Source organism: Podarcis filfolensis (genome assembly GCF_964270895.1).
Source record: "Podarcis filfolensis genome assembly, chromosome: 10".
NCBI classification, from domain to species: Eukaryota; Metazoa; Chordata; class Lepidosauria; order Squamata; family Lacertidae; genus Podarcis; species Podarcis filfolensis.
The window spans coordinates 42,372,869-42,395,983 of NC_139612.1; the positions used below are offsets into that span (position 1 = coordinate 42,372,869).

Here is a 23,115-nt window from a genome sequence, read left to right on the forward strand (position 1 = left end):
GCTTTTTGTGAGTTCTCCTTCTTTGATTTTGTGCTCATTTTTGTCAGTTCATGTGATGGGTTTGGCAGAAAACATGCTCTCTGTGCATGCCCCATTGGACTGTTGCCCTCTCTGCCCTAGTGCCAACGTTAGCTTTTCTGTGCCATATCCTGCCCAGCTTTAATGTATTTTACTCAGTTAACATCCTGCTTTTGGGCAATGCTGTCTCCAGAGTTTTTAAATTTAGGGGAATTTCCAAAGGGGATTACAAAATTGTTTAGTGTATATTGCATATTGCATATGGGGGCTTACATAGACAGACCAAAAATACTAGATTGTGGCCAGTGTTCTGTATATTCCCAGTTTTCGCACGCTGTTGACTGTTGATTATTACATGGAACTGCACATATGCATTTAAAATACACTGAGAAATAGGGTTAATATATTAAGGAGAAAGTTCAATTTCTGGTTATTTGAGCTCAGAAAATCAGTGTGCCCTTTGTGCTGTAAACAATAAAATAATGCCTTCCATCACAGCAGCCTGGTTCAGACATAATCCTGGTCTGAGGCTGCTTAAACCCCAACTTCTCATGATGTCTGAACCAGGAAATTCTGTTTAAAGGGTTCTCTCCAAACCCTGAAAGCAGGATGGAAGGAAAGGGCTTGAAGGCAGCACAAGGACATCTATATAGCTTGTTCCAAGGCCAAATAAACCATGTTTTATGCTTCCAGTTTCACCCCAGGAGAAAGCAAGAGTGAAGCAGTTTTATGTATTGTTTTAATCCATAGATTCTAAAGTGAGATTGCATTTGTGTCTGATAATCCTACCTAAAAATATGCATCTTGCATTTTGGCACCCACTTAATTCTCACTAAAGACTGAAATCTTACCTTGGAGTCAGCCCAGCCTTTCTGTTATGAGGAATATATTGTTTTATATCAAGATGGCATGCCCTATAGAGCATAGTTAGAGCTCTATAGGGCATGCCACCATTATCCACCTCTAAGATGAGGGCTACCTCTAGTTATGGCAAAGTTTAAAGTTGGTATGTACTCACCGTGTGAAAGTAAGATTTGCATATTGTGTGCCTTTTCGGGAAAATTTAACATTTAAAACCCAGGCATTTCTGTAGTTTACATTTTTAATTTGGACTACACAATTTATATACAGGAGGTCTAACTTTTGTAATGACATTCATTTTTATGAACATTTTTCTTGAATACAGTATTCTATCTCTGTGCATGTACAGTATTGAATAGCACAGGCCACAAGTTAAAGAAAGTCTCTGGTTCAAATCAGACTTTCAGCCACGAAACACTTTGTGTGGACTTAAAACAAGCTGTTAGGCATTAGCATCTGATTCCATCTTCTATAATGGGGATAATACTCAAAGTTCTCAGCCTGTTGTAAAGACTACTGAGAATGTGTGAAGCATTTGGGCACTTAGAATTTGTGTGTGTGCATCTGCACATACAGAGTCTTTCCTATTCAAGCTTTGATATAAGCTACTATCTATAAAATTAGCAAATATACTGGATATTCAAAACAAGTTTTCTTTACATGAGTTCCAAAACATTTTATCCAGTATGGTCACTTGTGCCTTGCAGCCATAGAGCCACTGAAGATGTTTAGAAAAAGCCATGTAATCTTAGATTACTAATGAACTAGCACTGACAATAGAGTTTAATAGAAAATCCTTGCATAATGAATGCATAAGCATTTGATATATACTGTGTATAACAACTTTCATGTTTGTTTAGCTGCAGTTGATCTACACAGCAATTGACTTGCTCGGTATTACCAGAATTATTATTTTTTGGCCCCTGCTTTTGTTTATTGCTTTATGCCTAAATTTAGGATGTACATTTTCTCCTCCGACTTTGATGCATATCTATATATAGATTTGAAAGGAATGGATGACGCCCCTTTCAGTTCTCCTGTTCAGATTACATTCTCTTCCAAACAATTATAGAAAGATGGTGGTACATCCAGTAGATGATGAATGGATTCTACATCACTCTGGAAAATATAGGTATTTAACCAAGTCCTACAATTCCACTTGTTGCTCGCAATGCATGGTTTGGTATGAGTTGTTTTCTGGGCCCAGAGATTAAAAAGTAACCAAGTAAAATGCATTAACATAAATGATAAACATTCTATTACATTAATATAATGTGAATTTCAGAATTTCAAATTCTGTGTCTGAAAGGGTTGAAATGCAGAGACCTGTTCAGCTGCATCGTAGATAATTTTTGCTTCCTAAGGCAAATGCTTAGTCACTTTGTGTAGATGTGACTCCTCACACAAGGTTGCTTCGTGTGTTGTATATAGCTTGCATTCTGCAAATGTAGATAAGTTCCTAGTTGCTGTTGAAAATCACCTTCTCCCCTGCCAGTCGAAGTGTGTGAAAGGAAGGCTCTCCACACGCCTGGATTCTCTCTGTGTTTAAACTTGCTCTGAGCTTGCTGCTAGTGAGGTGCTGTATTCTCCAGCAATAGGGATGTCTTGGACTGTGTGTCTCAAATGCAATTTTTCTAACTGTAGCAAATGTACCCTGTCAGATCCATCATCTTGAATATAAATATGTTACCATTATTACCATCTCTGGTTTTAAGTGATCTCTAGTTCAGGAGTGGGATACTTTTGGCCCTCCTAATGTTGTTGAACTAAAACTCCATTTAGCCCCAGTAAGCACAGCACAGCAAACATTGAGCGTTGTCAGTGCAAACCTTTGGCAGCCTCTCCCTACTGAGATTAGAAAGACACGCTCCTTACTGAACTTCAGGCATGTAACAAAGACTTTCTTTTTACAGCGGGCATCATAAGTGTTCAGGTTTTTGCTGGTTTGGGGGTGAATTTGTTTTTGTGTATGGTTCATTTTCATGTGCACTGCTTAGGAATGCTAATGATTAAGCAGTATATAAAGTCTAAGGGATGATGGGAGTTGTTGTTCACCAACATCTAGAGGGTGATAATGTCCCCACCCCTTCTTTAGCAGATGATCTCAATAGGGACTTTCCTTGAGGATGTAGCAAGGTATCACACTAATTCTTATACCAGTTACGTTTCTGCTTTTAGTGAAATGTCATTGGGCAACAGTCATTACTACCACTTTCTCCCAGTTGTCCTTGGTGCAGCCTGAATCAATACATAGCAGAAACTAATCTGTCTGTGCATCTTTTCCTGTCCCCATCTTATGACTTTGGGCCTTAACAATTTGCCCTACATTTTCTCCTCCCCACCCTGTCACCTTTTATTTAAAATTCCCGCCTGAATAAGAGTTCTGAAGAACTTGAAAAACTGCCTGTGAGTTTTGGTTGATCCTAAATAAGGTAGCTTCTGTGTCTTTTGGTTTTGCCTCCAATAGACCAACACAGCTATCTGGTTTTGTGCAAATTTGTAGACACCCCTCCCTGGTTTCTTTTTATGGTTTACTTGGCTTGTTATGTTGTTTTGCTGAGGGTGGAGAGAGGAAATCAATGACATGCCCCATTTTATGGGAGTATGGAATTACAAGGTTCGGCAGCATCTTGGTATGTGCAGTTCCCTTGTAGCACCCTTGAGCCCCAGCTTCCTACATTCATTTTTGGGAGGAGGGAGGCCGAAGATAAAGTACTTATCAGTTTCAGCTAGAGTTCCCTTGGTGGTGGCAATTCTGTGGGGCAGCCCAGATACTGATGCATATCTGCAGCAATGTTGTCAGGATCCCTAGGAGTGGTCTCACTTGTATGCGCCAGGTGAGACAACATAATCTCAGCATAGTGTAAGGGACTTATGACAAGCCAGACATCAAGAGAAACTAACAACTGAGGCGTAATAATGCCACTTACCTGTTGCTGGTCACAGATCTCAGAATGAATATGTCTGAACTTGGAGACATCTTGTATTTGTCATATGGCTTGCAATCACCAGTATTACTAAACCATCGGGTGGTATCAAACTAAACAGGGCAGCTAGCTCGAACAGATTCCATTCAACTTCTGAGGTACCATGTACATATTTAGGGGGTACACAGGGGAAGGAGAAGATGAACTTCCATTGCCCAGCCAGAGGTGCTTGCACTAGGAGAAGTATTTAGTTGCATACTGCCCCGTGGTATTACTTCTCAATAAATCACTTTGATTGTGTAGGAATTCTGTAGATCTAGTCATGTATTCTGTTGAGAAATAACATTCAATCTGTTTCCTACTTCCTCAGTGAATAAGACTAGAGATGACATGAAAGGTTGTGGCTTTATTCTGTCAAGTTGTCCACCTGGCTACAGAAGAAACACTTTACTAAATAATAGGGCTATGAACCTATGCCTTGAAATAAAATAAATGTTAAAACTCACTTTTCCTTTTTAGAGCTCCCACTGTTACCCGAGTAGATGGTACATTTTCAGTAGTATGTTTCAGTTTTGAACAAGCAGCCTATATCATAGGGTTGCATGCTTCAGATTATACATGTTTTCTCTACTGTATTTTACATAAACTGACCGATAATGACAGGTTTCATAAATGGGCTATGTATGCCATAAAAGAGCAAGAAGTCAGTTCCCACATGAGTGCATTGCTGTTGGTTCATTACAAAGCAATTTATCTTGGATTCCAAAGTGCTGTCTTATTCAAAGGGTTCAGTCCTTCAGATCTTCTATAATAAACGGAAGGCAAGGCTTGGGGGAGATTGCGATGGCAAGGTTTCACGTTCAAGGGGGCGTCTCCTGGTTTCTGAAGCAAATGAACGAACATGGAGGCAGATGGGGCAGTTCCTGGCTTCAGAACAACCTGTGGGAAGATGTGGATTTCGGAGCATAAGCTTTGCGGTGCCCATTTCTGCAGATTCTCCTGGCTCCTATTAGAAATGGAACACAGTAAAAGAGATGGTGAGAGGTGTTGGGCAGTAATCAAAATCACTCTGAACAAAATGTTCTACGACTAAAGGGCCACTGGAACATAATGATCATGCTTTTGTGACATTATGAATTTCACTCTCCCCAGTCTGTGAAAGTGTCATTTGGTGCTTAGAAGGACATTTGAATCACCTGCTGTGTGGATCATAGAACTGTAGAGTTGGAAGGAACCCTGTGTATCATCTAGTCCTGCAATGCAGGAATATGCATCTGTCCCATATGAGAACTGAACCTGCCAGCTTGGTGTTCTCAGCACTGTGCTTTGGTCCTCCAGATGTTTGGACTTCACCTTTCATCATCCCTCGCCCTTGGCTGTACCAGCTGCGGCTGGTGGGAGTTGGAGTCCTACAACATCTGGAAGGATCCCCTTACTCTCATCTGGTGAATCCCTCCTATGTATTCAAAACATTGGTTAAGACCTACAGAGAAGAGGATCAAGCCATGCCTTATCCCAGATAGCTGCTTTTCCAGCTATGTAGCTCAAAATAGGAAGTGCCTTTAGTATTCGGAGCTTGGCATGATTTAACTGATTTTATATAACATTAGCTGTGCCCCATTTGTTGATATTATTGGTCTGTGTGCTGCGGGTAAACAGGGATCAACACTGTTCTCATAAGATTTCCTGGCTATTGTGCCAGGCACTCTCAAATCCTCCTGAGGGCACCCTTCTGTATAATAGGTCCCTCGCAATACAGCTGAACAGTGAATAGGTGAAATTACAAGAAACGTAGCCTTCTACAATATAATTTGAGGGTTATGATAACTGAGGAGCCTTCAGCAGTCACAGAAGGTTTAAGCCAATATGCTCCTCTTTATCTTCTGGGCAAGACTGAGACAAAACTTGTCTATCTGTCTTTCTGTGTCTATATGCAAGGAAAGATTTCTCTTTTTTTTTAAACAACCCTGAAATCTGGTTACAGTTTAGCATGCACTGACTTATGTCAAACATTAAAGAGTTGTTTCAGCTAGCAGTGCTCCAGCTGTGGACTAATTACCAAACAACCCATCCTTTTAAGCAATGATTTCTTGGATAAGGCAAGAACAGTCATTTGGATTTAGATAGAAGAAGAATTTTCTTTCAGTTAATATACCAACCATGGTCTGGAGAAAAGAAAGGCACAAAGGCATAACTTACTATAGCCCTTCTGATAATTTGGAATAGAATTAAAGAAATAATATTCCCATTGATATCTCCCATGTAAGGATCTTAAATATTGGACAAAGACCTACTTTCAAGATCTTAATCCTATCACTTGATTCCTTCACGGTCAATCTCTAGAATGAACAACTGCCCAAGATTGTTTTCTGAAATTTTAATTGGCACTTCTTTTCTACATCAATATGGTAATACAATACAAGGTTTGAAAAACTTCAGCAGGTCAGATAGTTTAAATTTGTCTACTTGAGAAAATACAGTAGAGACAGGCCTGGGCTGTGTGAAGGAGTCCTTAGTAGATCTAGGATGGACTCTATTAGGATTGGTTAAAGGAAGGGGAGTGAGTACAGCATTAATTGGTGATAGTAGCTTTCAACATGCAGAGCAGTTTCACTAATGCAGTGTAAGCTTCTAGGCAAGATAGGGTAAACACTTGTACATCACATCCCACTCCCCACTAAAATGAAATGCACTCCCACAAAAGTCAGCCGATGTTTGCACGAAATGTTTGCACATTCCAGCTCACCATACTAGGAAAGAACTGGCTAGGAGACCTGTTTGCGCACTGCTGTGTAGGGGCTGGATCCTGTTCTCCCTTCTTATGGTTCTTCATTCTTAAACCAGGTTGAGACCAGACAGCCCAACAGATGGTTCACTGCCAGCCCTCCAAATAGACAGCTGTGGTCTGTAAGTGGAGCCCACAGCCACCCTAAGGGGAAGAATTGACTGCAGGGTACAGGCATGGAATACCTTTGGAATCCCTGGTTACTGCATCCTGCCAGAGCCCCAGGGTATGCGCAACTGTAGAGGGCAGAGGTGCGATATTGAAGCCTGCGATTGTGCTTCATTTTCCCAAAGCGAGTCCTGCTCTTCCCAATCTCCTGTTTAGCAGAGTTTCCTCTCCCAACTTTGAATTTCCTTCTCGGTCGTTGCCTGGAATATGAGAAAATGTGCTACATTTGTTCTAGTTTATCAAGGTATTCACTACGTTTACAATGGCAACATATATTTCAGGACAGGAGAGGTTACTGGATCAGGCCAGTGGCCCGTTTAGTCAGTTGGATATCAATACCATCACTGAAATGTTCTTCTTGTTAAAATGTCCTTTCCAGAAGAGTGAATAAATGAAAACAAAAGGTTTGCTTCCCTTTGCTATGATGTGATCAGGCTTCAGAGTCTATTTAACAACATTAAGCTCCTAAGAGGGGTTTTTGTGGTGGGACATTTAATCGGTTCTTTCAAAGTGGAGTTTCGTTTGGAAAATCCTGCTAGTCCGGGTTTTTTTCCAAATGGATGCCTCCCCCCAGTGGTACATCTAAAATAAAAAGGTCTATTTGGGATATGTGGTATATTTTTATCGCTTCTACTAAACCAGAGGAAGCTTGTGCAATCATCTACTACAGCAGGGCTGATTTAACAATATGGCAACGTGTGCTGCAGAAGAAGGTCCCTGGTGCCCTTTCTCAATACTACTTTAGTGTTTGCTTTCACAAAACGACTAGTAAGATTTTTCTGCCCCGTAGAATTTGAATACACGCAGGCAAATGCAAAACTGCAATGCAGATGCCAAAAAAATTACAATTAATTAGAAAGAAGTGACAGATTGGTGGGTGTAAACAACTGAGTTGTTGAACAAACAAACAAACAAACACCCCCATGTTTTCCCTTTAGGTAGGAAATGGTTTCCTTCAGGCCTTGCTATGAGTTCTACCCGCAAATGAGAAAGTATTTGGAGACCCCCAATTTATGAAATGTAGTAAAAACACAAAAGCAGTCTTTAAATCTATACCATGTCTGACAGCAAGTAGTTGACGCTGTGTGCTTAGGCAACAGCATATTCCAGTCCTTCACTTTTACACCATTTCTGTCATAGAATCGTAGAGTTGGAAGGGATCCCAAGAGTCATCAAACCCAACCCTCTGCAATGCAGGAATCTCAACTAATGCATCCCTGACAGATGTCCATCCAACCTCTGCTTAAAACCTCCAATGAAAGTGAGTCCACCATACTCTGAGGGAGTCTGTTTCACGGTTAAACAGCTCTTACTGTCAGAAAGTTCTTCCTGATGTTTAGTCATTCTGCATTCACGTATGTATGGGGAGGGTGATTTTCATACTCTCAATGCGGGGATTATAGTTTGGAGTCTGTGGCTTTTGGTTTGCTCCTCTTGTGGTACAGGAAACAACAACATAAAGCCGAATTGTCTACCACCTGGCCCTGCCTTCACCTGCCTAGTGCCTACCTGCTGTTTTGGCCACATTTCCCATCAGCCCCTGCTAACCCATCTTCAAATTAGAGAAGGTTTTTCATTTGACCCCTTGGCCTGCAGATGGCAGCACTAGCTTAGTAATTTGCTCAGTAACTCAGAAGAAGTTTGATGCAGGAGAAATATACGATAAAATGCACCCCTCTCATGGTGTAACACTTTGCAATGCAAGAGAAAAAGAACCAGTGATTGAGAGTAGCAATGGAACTACAACAGAATCTAGAATTCTCCCAGGCTTACGGTCATATTCAACACAGCACTAAAGTGAACATTCCACCAGTGCAAAGTTTTCTCCTTGCACAAAGGAACATTCTCCCCCTTTCCTTCCCCCTGCCAAACCTGTTATGGGTATTCCCCCAACCCCCCTGGAGAAGATTTGAGGCCAGTGCAGACACTGGCGGAGGAAGAGGGGTGCGGGGGGAGCGCACCATTCCCAGCAGCGCAATCCCGGTGGGGTGCTATTGCGGCTCCCCCCCCCCCCGCACTGGGCGTCACGCCCCTGCAGGCGGTGCACCACACCCCCAGGATGCACACCAGCCGCTCCCCCGCCTGCTCTCCGCCCCCCCCCCCCATGCTGGAAAATGAAGCTCTGCCACTGAGTGCAGAGTGTGTGCAGAGGAAGGAGAGCGGGGAATCTTGTGCTAGTGCAGAAAAATATATATTTGAATACTGCCCTTAGTGTTTTAAGGCTGCTGAAATCATATAACACCGGTCCTGAGAGATCTGCATTGGCTCCCAGTACGTTTCCGAGCACAATTCAAGGTGTTGGTGCTGACCTTTAAAGCCCTAAATGGCCTCGGTCCTGTATACCTGAAGGAGCATCTCCACCCCCATCATTCAGCCCGGCCACTGAGATCCAGCACTGAGGGTCTTCTGGCGGTTCCCTCATTGCAAGAAGTGAGGTTACAGGGAACCAGACAGAGGGCCTTCTCGGTAGTGGCACCAGCCCTGTGGAACGCCCTCCCTTCAGATGTGAAGGAAATAAGCAGCTATTATATTTTTAAAAGACATCTGAAGGCAGCCCTGTTTAGGGAAGTTTTTAATATTTAATGCTGTATTGTTTTTAACACTTGATTGGAAGCTGCCCAGAGTGGCTGGGGAAACTCAGCCAGATGGGCGGGGTATAAAGAATAAATAAATCATTATTATTATTATTATTATTATTATTATTATTATTATAGAATTGTAGAGTTGGAAAGGACCTCAAAAGTCATTTAGTACAACCCCCTGGAATACACGATTCTCAGCTAAAGCATCCATGACAGAAAATGGAGCACAACATTTTTGCCATGACTCTCTCTCTCTCTCTCTCTATATATATATATACATATATATATATCCTTTGCAAATACCTCATTCTACCAGAGATGTGATGGGTTTGGTTAATATGAGACCCTTCTCCGTGAGTACTACAAACAAACTACAGGGAGGAACCAGAGGTGTTACATTGGCGCAGTGACTGAGTCTATTAGAGCATACATGCATAGTATTCAGGAAAAGGGTAAGCACGTGAATGATATATTTTGATGGTTGTACATTTATATAGCTGTCTCATGGGGAACATATAACCAACAAGGACTATGTATATTTTCTCAGAAGGAAGTCCTACTGTACTTAGTGGGATTTATTATGCCCATAAAGGTGGGATAGGAAGCCAAGAGCAGTGTGGTGCTGCTCTAATACTCCTAATCCATATGGCAAATCCATATGGACTCTGTTTCCATGCCATAATACGCTGGACATGCCATACTACGCTGGACAAATGCTTAAATAAATGTCCTGCCGAAAGCCTATTGGACTCGATCCAACTTTGTTGGTTGTAGAAAAGGAACTTGGTTTTCACGGTCTACCCAAAACCCAAAGATACGTGTTCTTGGATGAGGGCCCAGCCCTGCCCCTTCCTCTCTCCAAGTCTGGAAAAAGTGTAGGAGGGGATGTGGGGCCCTTGCAACTGATCAAACTGCTTTGAATCACTGGAGTGGTAAAATAGCTCTTGAAGCTGGACCTCAAAATGTAAGGGCGTAGCTCTGGAAACACCTGGTAGTTGGCTGCTGAATTCATCAGCCACCACCCTTGCGACTCCCTGCCACAAATATTATTCTTGCCGAATGCACTGTTCTTCAAATAACAAGCCAATCTGATCCCCAGACTTGCTCCCTTTCCTGAGCTCCTGTAGCTGCCAATGATTACTCAACCAAGTTTCAGCCACCATCTTTCCTAATGTTCCCATGCATTTCTGCCATGCCATGCCATTACATGTACATACACATAATGCTTACCCAATTTAAGTATGGAGCGCTTTCTTCTGGGGACATGCCAACGGAACGGGATAGCAGTGGATTCCCTCAGAAGCAACAATCAAAGGGTGCAAGGGCACAATTAATGGGGGAGATATGGAAGAGGTGCCCCAGTCACTGTGTTGTGGTATTGAATGGGAAAGGAGAGAACCATCTGTGCCAAATTTTGCTCTTTTGAGAGAGGAGGGGAGTTAATTTTAATAAACTATTGAGGATCAGGAGTTGGATGAATGAACCTAACCAGAGATATCCAAGAAATCAGAATATATGTGTGTGTGTGTGTGTGTGTGTGTGTGCGCGCGCACACACACACCTGCCCCTGACAAATTTGTGTTTTCCTACTTAGAGAGTCTGCAGGGCACAGATGAGGGGAAAATGGGTGGTGTAAGAATAGCTACTTCCCATCTTGCTGCTTTGGGGCCAAGAAAGAGCCAATCTGAAGGGGCAAATTACAGTGGTACCTTGGGTTACAGACGCTTCAGGTTACTGACGCTTCAGGTTACAGACTGCACTAACCCAGAAATAGTACCTCAGGTTAAGAACTTTACTTCAGGATGAGAACAGAAATCACGCGGCAGTGGCGGGAGGCCCCATTAGCTAAAGTGGTACCTCAGGTTAAGAACAGTTTCAGGTTAAGAACGGACCTCCAGAACAAATTAAGTTCTTAACCCAAGGTACCACTGTACGATATTCTCACAGGATCTTGGCATGCATGTGGGGAAAGTTGCTGACCGAAAGCAACTTCCATAACCACATTTTTCAGAGCTAAAAGACTTCACACTGAAAACATAATCTTCCTAGCACAGTCAGTGGAATAGGCAGATGCTTAAGAAACAAACATGTCTTGGATATCTGGCCATTCCTCATCGAACAGCCTTAGTGGTAGAGTCACTTCCCACGTGGGGGCCTAATTATGGTGGTGAATGGGCCTGACTGAGGTTACAGGCAGAATCTAGTCAATACTTACCCTCCTCTGGTGTCACTGCTTTGTTCATTTGCCCTCAACATCCTGTCTTGCAGGCAACAAACAGCGAAGGAGATTGACATGGTAACAATGATCACTCCACTGATGAGAGAGGCGATTACTGCCACCCGGAACCCTTTGTCCAGGGGCTTTGGGATCACTAAGGTGACAAAAACAAAGCATGCTTGTTATGAGTCACACACTGTAAATGGCATTAACTGAAGGGCACCTGGAATATTGCCAGTTCACTCCTTAGTTTTTCCATTTAGAATCTTTATTTTTGCAGAGAGATTGATCTGAAAAGATGCATACTTTCTTGATCCACATTTGAACAGCGCAATATTCTGTTCATACGAAGCCCAGCAATTCAGAAATAAGTTTAACCAGTAGCTTACCTTCACAGTGAGGTGGGGGGTGACTCCAGTAAAAGATGCTTCCTTCTAGCAAACAGGTCAGTTTTCGTTTGCCCACAAGCTGATAGCCTTCTTTGCACCAGTATGTAACCACTGAACCCAGGGAGCTGCCGGAGCCCTCTTCGGTATAATAAAACCCATAGCTTGGAGGGAGGAGAGCTGTGCATTGAGCTGCAACAGACACAGGGGAACTAAATATGGGTTATTTGAAGAACACATCTGTACGAATCAATGGTGTTGGCAGCTCAGGTCTGCAAATGAGGTTCTGCAAAGTGACTTGTGCAGCAGCAGCTTTTGTCTGCATGGGAGCTGCTGTAATGTGATGAATTGATGGAGTGAATTGATGGAGGACAAGGCTATCAGTGACCACTAGTCATGATGGCTACATGCCAGCACCAGGATCAGAGCCTTGAATGCTGGTTGCTGGAGAACAACAGTAGGAGAGGGCTGTTGCCCTCTTGTGTATCTGATTGGCTGCTCTGGTAAACTTTATGCTGGGTTAGATAGGTTTTTGAATCAGACTCAGGAAAGTGGCTCTTATAACTTGGTGCTTCTCATGTTGAACTGTATGTATGAAAGAAGTCCCTGAAAAAAGTGGGTGTTTTGTATTGTTCAGCTGTGCAAACTGTCCATCCCATGATAAGCAGAGCCAGATGTATTGAATTTGTGCATTCCATCTCTTCTCTCCATACGCCACATTTTAAAGCAAGGGAAGGAAATCAAGGCACATGGTGAGGTCTGAAGTGTTCCCAGGAAAATGCTGGTTTTTCATTATTGTACTTGCTGCCTCTTGAGGGTAAGTATGGTTCAGCGCTCATAAGAGGGTTAGCAAATTCCTTCAGGCTGGAAACTAAGCAGTAAGTATGGATTTGGCATCCAGTGTAACTGGGACAACACAGTTCTCTGTGCCTACTCAGAAGTAAGTCCCACTAAGTTCAACAGAATTTGCTCCCGGGTAAGTGTGTGTAGGATTGCAGTCTAAAACAACGGAACTGGCTGGCTGGTAAACAGCTCACCTAAGGCTAAATGCTTAGTTTCTCAAACTTACATCCTTTTGCTAGGCTACTTGTTTGTCTCTACTGAGAGGCCATGGTTAGTTTGGGAAAGAGACATAGACAGCCACATCTCTGAAGATGACCAGAAGAAAATTTGGCAAAGATATGCCATGAATGTAAATTTGCCTAGAGTTCATCTCAGTCCACATTAAAATTAGTGCACCAGAAGCACCTGCCACTTCTAAGGCTTGTTTGTTTGTTTATTAAATTTGTTCACTGCCCCATTCTCAAAGATCCCAGGGAGGCTCACAGCATAAACTTCCTTCACTTTGGAGTTGGAGAAAACTTGGACCTCAAAGCTTGTGGTAGAGCAGTCTGATGGACTCAGGCATACAATATTAACAAAATAATACAGATAATTTGTCTCCCAATCACAAGCCTTTTCAACCAGACATACTTCATAACACTGGAGACAGCAGGATTCAATAAGGTTTAGGGCTGTTCTTCAGTAGCATAAGTGAAGTACCAGGACCATGTGATCAATGGCTTCTCTAAATCAGATGTCTTTAACATGTAATGGTTTCCATTCATTGCATTCATTAACAACAATTCATCAATATAAATATACACCTCTCATCAATTTTGGACTGGACATGTTTCTACATTGTGCACTGATTTCATTCTAATGGGGACAACATATTCGTGCCTACTCCTTTATAGTTTGTTATGCCATTCTATTATACTTTGCTGATCTTTAAAAATCCTTCAAAAACACTTCAATAAACAGTTTTTAAATAAATAAACATAGTATGTATAGTGCAGGGGGGAGAGAGGGACCTGTTCACCAATTCCCCACCAAAGTGCCCCCTTTCCCTGCAATTGCCTTACAGAGAAAACAACTGAAATCACGAATCCTAAGTTTTCCTCCTAAGATAATGTTATCCCCTTGGTACCAGCTCTGCTCCTCCTGAAAAGTTTATCAAACTACCAATATCTCCACCCCCAGGAGGGGAGAAGATGTAATGATGCACTGATTTTTGCATGGTATAAAAGAAATATTTTTGCTCAAAAAAAGAGGAGATTCAAAGAACATCTAGAACATATGTGGTAGTTCTGCCTGTTCCAACAGGATAGTTGAAGATGCCATAGTGTGCTTCCTAGTGAATTTGCACCATGCTTACAAAACGACACACTTGTACTTGACATTTACTAGCACAGAATAATTGCCACCACATCCCTCAACATTTATATGCACTAAAGTAGGTTAAATTCTTCATACCACTTACGGTATATGTGTGCATTGAGTCTGTGAGAAAAAAATCCATAGCTTTGATCCTCAGTGACGCTTAAGAGTTAACGTTGTGGTTTTTGTAGCAGTTAATATGACTGAGTGGTTAAACTGGGATGCTAAGGGGCAAGTAATGAGTGACCTAGTATATGCCCCTTGAGCGATGGTAGGAAGAATACCCTTTCGATAGCAAGTTGTGTGTATTAGACACACAAGATGTGACTTTTGGCTGAAGATCTGAGGACACAAACACACACTTAAACACAAGACGTTTCAGAGTACCTGAAAGGTTGCCTTGAACAATGGTCCCATTTCCAGCATCTCTAAGAAATTTCTTTACACCAGCTTCCTCTGCAGGGATGGTGGTCAAGGATTCCAGAGCTTCACTCAAGGTAAACTCTAGGCAACTCCAGGCTAGTAGGCAGAGGGCTGCGTGTTCCTGGGATGGTTGCTTCTTCATATCTTGAGGCTTTGTTGTGGCATCCTGGAGTTCTCCCAATAATATTGAATGTATGTGTGCATGTTTTCCCCTTCTTCACTCAAAATCTGACCTGGCAGCAGTAAGCTGGATTTGAGGTCTTTAAGCCTTGAGGAGGAAAGCCTGTTTGTTCCCCAGAGACCAGCTGCCATTTCACCAAATCTTACAAGACTGAAGGAACCTACAGTGGTACCTTGGGTTAAGTACTTAATTCGTTCCGGAGGTCCGTTCTTAACCTGAAACCGTTCTTAACCTGAAGCACCACTTTAGCTAATGGGGCCTCCTACTGCCACCGTGCTGCCGGAACACGATTTTTGTTCTCATCCTGAAGCAAAGTTCTTAACCCGAGGTAATATTTCTGGGTTAGCGGAGTCTGTAACCTGAAGTGTATGTAACCTGAAGCATATGTAACCCGAGGTACCACTCTCTCTCTCTCTCTCTCTCTCTCTCTCTCTCTCTCACACACACACACACACACACAAACAAATATCTCTTTGAATTGTCTTCCTCTGCCCTCACCATGCATGTACATTCATTTTTTCTTGCATGCTCCCCCCCCCCAAAGATAAAATACAATGATGTCCTGTTCCAGTGTTGGCTCAGTGACCAGTTTCTCCTATGGGGAAACCAGGGCTAATAAAAGTAAAGATGAATACAGTGTGCATGCAAAACATTTGGGAGGCCTCTTATACATGCTAAATAGTGCTGGTGCTCTTATTCAAGATAAATCATCTGTAATGACTTCTCTGCATATAAGGAGTGTTAATGCCATAACTATAATTACTTCACTGTGGATTGCAGGGAGGCAAATGGATGGCCTTTCTGCAAGTATTCACTTTGCTTCTTTCCTTTCTCTGTCAGTGTATCATGCATGGCCATTTGTTTGTTTGTTCTCTTGCGTTTTTGTTCATTCTCAAAAATTTCAATGAGCATAAATGTGTGTGTGTGTGTTTGTGAGATAGAGAGAGAGAGGGATGCTCTTCTGACAAATAGCCAGGTTGCCATGCTAAGCATGTTTGGGTGTGCTAGAAACCAGCCAGGTGAAGAAGCCATTGCTATTGCATTCTGTTGCTCCACAGGGTAGGGCCTGAATCAGTGGGTTCAAATTGCAAGTGGATTTCAGCTTAGCATTAGGAAGAACTTCCTGGCAGCTCAAGCCTGTTTGACAGTGGAACAGACGGCCTCAGGATGCATTGGACTCTATTTTTGTTAGAGGTTTTAAAGTGAAGACTGGATGGGCCCCCTGACATTTCAGGGGTGCAGTAGCAATGAGTATCCTTCATCAGCCGCGGGAGTGGGGGTTGGAATAGGTTACTCTCGAGGTCCCTTCCAAATCTACGATTCTATTATCCTCTTTTTCTAGGGCTCTTCCTTACATGCATAACTTCTGGCTGTGATGGAGTGGAGTCTCCTGTTCTAAGCTGTAGCTGGCTGCCACAATGAGTGTGTTGACGACTTTGCTCCCCCATGATTCACAGAGGTGGGGCAGCAGAAGGAGAAGGAAATGAAGGGCACTATAAAAGCTGCTTCTTCCTCCACATAGCAGGGTGAAGTCTAATGTTGGATTCTCCCTGCCCTGAAGCTAATGGGAAGGATGACAGGCAGACAGTAGCAATTCCAGGAAGTTTTTGCTTAAAGTGAATCAAGGGTTTAGCACTGGGATCTGCTTTCTTCTAGGACACGGCACGGTTGTGTGTGTCTGAGTGTGTAGTTTGGTAAGGAGGCCTTGCTTGTTGGAGAGTGCAACTTCCAGGCAGGATTGAGGACCGGTTTTTCTAATTTTTGAGATGAAGCATTGCTGTTTTCTAAGCCCCGTGGATCTGATGGTTTCTCTGACAAGCCTTGCTTTGGTGCTCCCACTGGGTTTTCACTTTTGGCCATGGGGAGGAGGAGAAAATAGGCTGGACACTTAGAATTTGCTAAAATAAGAGGAAATGCACCACCTACAAAGAAGATAAAAGTGGACCCAAATTGCATGAAAATTATACATTCCAATAAGTATATACAGATGCAAGATTAGAAACAATTAGTAATTCACATAGAAATCCAATGGTGGGGAAATTCAGTCCACTGCTAAGTGCCAACTGTTGATGGGCTACTTCAAAGTCCCTGCAGGTGGAAAGAGAAAGCTCAGGAGGCACTTCAAAGTACAGTGGTACCTCAGGTTACAAACACTTCGGGTTACAGACCCCGCTAACCCAGAAGTAGTACCTTGAGTTAAGAACTTTACCTCAGGATGAGAACAGAAATCGCACGGTGACTGCACAGCGGCAGTGGGAGGCCCCATTAGCTAAAGTGGTACCTCAGGTTAAGAACAGTTTCAGGTTAAGAACGGACCTCCAGAATGAATTAAGTTCGTAACCAGAGATACCACAGTATGTTGAATAGTTAGGTCATGTCTGAACTGAGCCACAGAGTGAAGCCATTTTATACCCATAATAATCCCACTTTAAACAAAAACAACAACAGCAACCTTGGACAGCCCACTTATTTCTTAATTTATAGTGCCAGAGACACAAACTATCTGAGCAAGATGAGTCAGCACTTGTGACCCCTGTGTAAATGTGGTTTTAAAAATTCCTCCCCCGTGTCTGCTGGGTGTTGCTCCCCACCAGATGATGCCCCTGGCTGTAATCAGAATTTGGGAGTTTCACTCCCTTCTGTTGCCCAATCTTTACAGAAGCTCCGGCTTCAACCTGCCCGTTACGTGTGCTTGTTGTGCTTGCTTATACCTTGCTTTCTGGGGATTAGTCAAATGTGAACACAACAAGGACCAAGGGAGAAGCAGTCAGAGATGTGAAGCAATGGCACACGAGGAAGTTGCTGTTTGGCACCTCACTGTACTAGGCGAGGCAAGTGAATACTGGCAGTGAAATGCCACCAAATCATTTCACCGGCTGATGGCATCTCTCTGCCAGCTAGGCTATGGGAGAAAAAGTCCCCTGGCATTTAAGTTGCCAGAAAACAGAGCACATGTTTCAGTTAAGGTCTGTGCTGCAGAGCCAAGGCTGAGTCGCATCACATGTTCAGAGAGTATCAGCCCAGCTAACATTGAGTGACTCCAGTTACTGTTTTAGTCTGTGAAGTTGTAGTATTTTAGGCTGAAAATGCTGATTGGATAATCAGTGTGCATTTCCCCCCTTTTAGAAATATTTTAAAGCAGCCAAGAGAATACAAAGGCTTGTTATTTTGGAATTAAGACTCAAAAGGCTCATGCCTGGCAATCTGCTTTTAGATCCCTGTTTTGTCAGCTCTGAGCCTAGTAAAATGCGGCTCAGAGATGTGGGTTCAGTCGGGGCAATGTGGCCTTGTATACGAAGCTTGGAATGGCAGTGGCAGTGGCAGTGAAGGGAGAGCTTTTATAGAGTCCTCCCACCTATCTTATGTAATTTAACTGAATGACAGTGCAAAAAATATGTGTATGGCTGGATTAGGAAAGTGAACTAGCCAGTTGAACAATCACATTTGGATTAGTTTTAACCACAGATATTTTAAAACTATTTTAATCCATGTATATTTATTAGATGGCCTCATCACAGAATAAATAAAATGAAATGGATGTATCTAATGAAGCAAACCTAGCCTCTTACATAACTTTTCCCAGTATACCTTCCCTTTCCTGCTAGCTAATGCTTCCCTCCCTATTTCCATATTTGACATCACATATCCTTTCCTTGAAAGCCTATATTCTCTGTGCTCAGGTGTGAGTGCCGTTGCTTGTGTAGCCCTCAATGCCCAAGAGAGAAGCAGTCCCAAGACCAGAAGAAGAAGTAGAAACTTTAGGGGGAAAGTATAAGGAGGTGAGACCCCTTCAAACAACCCAGTCACGACTGAGCATGCTCGGTGGTTGTAGAATGCTCCCATGTCTATTTGCAGGGTGGGGCAGGTGGAGAGAAGAGAGTTGGAGTATCATAGAAAAGGGAATAAATAGGTCATGAGTGGAATGCTGAACAGAAGCATTCCACCTGGCAACATTTTTGTTGAATGTCCCACTCGTCCTTTCCTAAAAGCTTATTTGGTTATTGCTGCTCTTCCTCCATTCTGCGGTGTCTTCGCTTATTGGTTAGAATGCTATGCTTGATGTAACTCCATTAACAGACTTTTCCTGATTCAAGCATTCTCCCCCAGTGGGTTTTATCTAACTGAGTTCTGCTCTGAGTAGCCCCATTGAAATGAATGAACTGAAGTTAGCCCTGGCCTTTAATTTCAAGAGGTCTACCCTGAGTAGAATTCACATTAGATCCAACCCAGCAACTCTTCTCTCCTCGTGAGGCCGTGTGCCCTTTGCTCTTCAACACTCTTTCTGCAAGCTCTGCTGCTGTTTGGTGACAAGCATGGAGCACGCACAGTAAGAGACCTGTTCCTTCCTATAATGCTCACTTGTGCTCTTTTGTTTCTGGAGAGAGAGGGGGGAAAGGAGCATAGCTTTGTGGCAGAGCCAAGTGGGACCCAAGTGATTTTGAGCAATGCCTGGACTTGAGGAAGACCCCTGCTAGAGGGTGTCGTGGGAGCCTTTGGCAGAGCACACCATCCTGGACCAGTACAGACTGGAAGCCAAACTAGACAAGACGGTAGATGAGAGAGGGAAGAGGCAGTGAAGGTGAAGATGCATTAATGGAAGAGTTGTAGCCCGGTGGTAGAGCATTTGCCTTGCATGTAGAAGGTCCCAAGTTCAATCCCCTGGTGCTGGAGGAGACTCTTGAGAGTCCCATGGACTGCAAGAAGATCAAACCTATCCATTCTTAAGGAAATCAGCCCTGAGTGTTCACTGGAAGGACAGATCCTGAAGCTGAGGCTCCAATAGTTTGGCCACCTCATGAGAAGAGAAGACTCCCTGGAAAAGACCCTCATGTTGGGAAAGATGGAGGGCACAAGGAGAAGGGGACGACAGAGGACGAGATGGTTGGATAGTGTTCTCGAAGCTACCAGCATGAGTTTGACCAAACTGCGGGAGGCAGTGGAAGACAGGAGTGCCTGGCGTGCTCTGGTCCATGGGGTCACAAAGAGTCGGAAACGACTAAACAAGAACATCTCCAGGTAGGACTGAGAGAGACCCTCACCAGAAAGCCTGGAGTGTAGACAAAACTGAACAAGATGGACCAATGGGATGACTCAGTACAAGGCAGCTTCCTATGTTTTCAAGAAGAATTGGGGGATTTTTTAACCCTTTCCTGCCTGTGCTCTCTGTGAAAATGGGTCCTTCCCCTAGCTGGATTATTAGGGGAAGCGTACATTCACACCTACTTACATTGGTGTGAAACAGTTTCATATGTGCTGCTGCTTCCATTTGACCGTTTCACTTTGCTGGTCCTTCCTGCTTTAGCTGAGCGCCTGCCTCCTAACTTGCATGGAATGTGTGACACGGGCAAGCCACAGAAAAATGTGGAGCAAGCTGCTTCCCTCTTTTATTGCAGGTTAAGTAGTATAGATATATCTTCCTCAGCCCATCCCATGTGTAAACAAGCCAGAATCTTCTTTAATCTTCCATAGTGTTTTCCCACCTCCCCTCTTCCTTTTGTCCCCTCCTTTGTTGTATCGGTGCCACCTACACCCACGTACAAATCGCCTGGTGTTGACATCCTGGCAGCTCTTCAATTTATTCTTGTGCTCCAGCCCAGAGCAGTTTCAATGACGCCAAAAAGCATAAGCCCTGGAGGAGAGCAGCTACCTCTGTGACTCGCATCTCAGCGGACCAAGAACAGCTGGGCAGAGAACTGTCTGAAAAGCTCAGGTACCCTTTAACTCTTTGTAGATGGATAGATAGATCATCCCAAGAGGAAATGCATAATCCTTCAGCCCTAGCTCTGGAGCTTGTCTGCCTGCTTGTCTGTCATGAACCGACAGGTAGTGGGAATAGGTAGCACTAAGGCAGGACAAAAGAGCCCTTTGAGGAATCTGGCTCCTATTGCTGTAGAGGTGCAGGTCAAGTTGTTGAGCTATTGTGACAAACCCAGGATGATCGATAGCACCTTCTGGGGTCTGGCCTAACAGGCAGAGGGACAAGTTAGCAACAAAGCCCAGTAGGAGAATAAAAGGATTGGCGTTGCAGGTACTAAGTTAGAGTTGCCTTCTGCTTGCTTTTGTTGGTTTGCTACATTCCCTGCGTTTGATCAAAAGGATTTTGAGAGCTAGCTATGGAAATAGGCAGGTGGGAAAATAGGAATCCAAGGCAGTTTTACTTAAAACTAGGAATGGAGTGTAATGAAAGTACCCCATAGCAGATAAACACAAAAGTAGCACAAAGTTAACATGATCAAGTGTAGCACATAACTAGCTTTTCAGATTCTATGAAGTGAACTTCTTTGACTGGACTTCAGTGTGTGTGTGTGTGTGTGTGTGTGTGTGTGCAGTCAGACCAGAAAAGAACTATTTATATACCTGCATTAGCATCATCATGCTCATGATACCTTTGAAGCACACTGTGGCAGCCCCCCTTTAGACTGCTAACTCACGAATTAGTGGTGGAAGTGGGGGTAACTCAGCAACAAGGTAAAATCTCCTTATGGACCAACTTGAATTAGCATAAGCAGGATTTCAGATTTCCTTATCCTTGGCTAATCCAGCGTATACCATTACACAAGTCTGCATTTTTGTTTTCTAGGAACAGTTGGTCTGCTGATAGGTATATTAGGGGGAAAGCATTAAAAGTAATGAATTGCTGGTTGGTTTGTTTGTTTGGGGTTCTTTTATTTTTAAAAAAGGCCTTCACCCTGCCCTCATTTGATTAATGGTATAGCCTGCCGAATTACATGCAATGTTGACATGAGATGGTCTGCTGATGTTCTTCCTAAGTGCCATGCACTTTACATGGTCAAACAGAACACCAAAGTAAAAAGGAACTCCAGCTAATTAAGCTTTCTTGACATGCAGATACTGGCAGGGTTGTGCTTTCATGACTCAGTCCACAGAGAAAAACCAAAAAGTTTCGCACGTCGCACTGGTTAAATAATGCCCTTAAGACTTTAGTGATCCTATTAAAAAAAGTATACCTTCTTGTTTTGGAATTTCAGATGCAAGAGTGCTTTGAAATATTAAGTGCTTCCTATTAAGTGCAGTGGGAAGGCAGGGAGCACTACATCGTTTACTTTCTTTTGGATGAGAGAGTATTGGCAACTTTCTAATACAGTTCCATCATTTTGAGTCAAAGCTGCAAATTGAGTATAAGAAAATTAAACCTAGTGGCTTTTGTTTAAGACGTCCATTTTATTCTGAGATAGGACGCAGTATCTTAGAGGATAAAGTTTTTGCCTTCTATTCAGTAGACCTGGTTTCACAATTTTGGTCTAGTATTAATGACACATTAGATGATCCTGGAGAAACCACAATATACTCTGTTTCCCATCTATAAAATGGGAAGAACAATTAAATAATGAGGCTGAGCAAGCGGTAATGAGGAAGAGCATAAGATAATAGCATATGACGTGGTGTAAATACCAAAAGCAGTGAATGCACTGTTACTACTTTATTAAAGAAAATATAGTATAAAAAGACCCTGGGCAAACGTCTACAAATGCACCATTCAGGTAGCCAGAAAGTTAAGGAAACTGCAGCAACTATTTTATACCATGCTATTTTTAATCTATTCTTTTTATAAATATCCTATAACAGTTCCAATAGGTTTTTGTTTTTTACCTACTTGATCATCTATTGTGATGCTTAGCTCTTTCATTCATTTTCCTATTCCTTTTGTGACCTTTAATTTTCTCTAGAGTTAAATTCCATATGACTAAAGAATCTGTTCCATTCCCTGGATTACTCACTCATCTCTCTATGTGGGGTGACCACAACTTCACACAGGTGCAAAGTTATCAGTGCATGATTGATTTATGCAATAATATTTAACTTTGGCCTTGTTGCTGGCAATAACTAACCTACCTCACAAGGTGTTTGTTCAGATATAATGTAAATGAAGTGGAAGATAAAAATGCAAGGAACTCTCTCTGTGTGTATTGTCCATCTCTTCTTCCTAATACTGAAGATCCTGTTCCTTTTTATAGCTACAGTGCATCAGACTGATTTTAAATCAAATCAGTTCCAGAGTGACTTAAGAACTCTTTGTTTGCATGTAACAGTTGATTTTGAATCTAATGTTGGGTCCACACAAATGAACAACATTTTCTTGGAAGGAAAAGGCAGTCTGCCATGTTTGTGTCTCAGGTGAATTACCTTTTATTCCTCTGCAAGAGAATTAATCTAGAGAAGCTGCAAAACTCAAATCTAGTTTATGACAGCCAGCCATGAAGTCTGAATCTGATGGGCCAGAGGCAGGTGGGGTGGCTGTGAAAGGGCTGGAAGAGTCAAGCAAGAACAGTAGAGGGTCAACAACAGATGGTGTAGGCTGAAGATTTGTTGTAATTAAAGCATACAAATAATTACAAACAGATTTTA

At 42.7% G+C, this 23,115-nt stretch overlaps 2 protein-coding genes across 4 annotated transcripts in view; one reads left to right on the forward strand and one right to left on the reverse strand.

The window, feature by feature from the left end:
* Positions 1 to 4,436: 4,436 nt before the first annotated feature.
* On the reverse strand, positions 4,437 to 14,849 carry LOC310743412 (uncharacterized protein). 2 transcript variants are annotated; one of them, XM_083573642.1, is made up of 5 exons: positions 14,532 to 14,849; positions 11,949 to 12,137; positions 11,557 to 11,713; positions 6,777 to 6,959; positions 4,437 to 4,812 (listed from the first exon to the last, which is right to left on the reverse strand). In XM_083573642.1, exons 1-5 carry the CDS (start codon positions 14,707 to 14,709, stop codon positions 4,557 to 4,559), a joined length of 963 nt encoding a protein of 320 aa, XP_083429768.1. In that variant the 5' UTR covers positions 14,710 to 14,849; the 3' UTR covers positions 4,437 to 4,556. The 2 variants fall into 2 exon arrangements, with proteins under 2 accessions (XP_083429768.1, XP_083429769.1); XM_083573643.1 differs by lacking the exon at positions 6,777 to 6,959.
* A 5,491-nt stretch (positions 14,850 to 20,340) lies between these two features.
* Positions 20,341 to 23,115, forward strand: part of LOC310743410 (solute carrier family 23 member 1-like) — a 42,086-nt gene continuing 39,311 nt past the window's right edge. The window contains exon 1 of one of the 2 annotated variants that reach the window (XM_083573639.1): positions 20,341 to 20,458. The gene's annotated coding sequence lies outside the window, so the exon portion shown is untranslated. The remainder of the gene's footprint in view (positions 20,459 to 23,115) is intronic. The other variant, XM_083573640.1, reaches the window with a different exon arrangement.

Excerpts from the sequence above, each read along its gene's own strand:
- LOC310743412 (XM_083573642.1), bottom strand. The coding sequence starts at position 14,709 with ATGAAGAAGCAACCATCCCAGGAACACGCAGCCCTCTGCCTACTAGCC. Across the intron at positions 11,714-11,948 it reads CCCCCCACCTCACTGTGAAG|TGATCCCAAAGCCCCTGGAC; the intron begins GTAAGCTACTGG and ends TTGTCACCTTAG. Across the intron at positions 6,960-11,556 it reads AGCAGTGACACCAGAGGAGG|GCAACGACCGAGAAGGAAAT; the intron begins GTAAGTATTGAC and ends CTCATATTCCAG.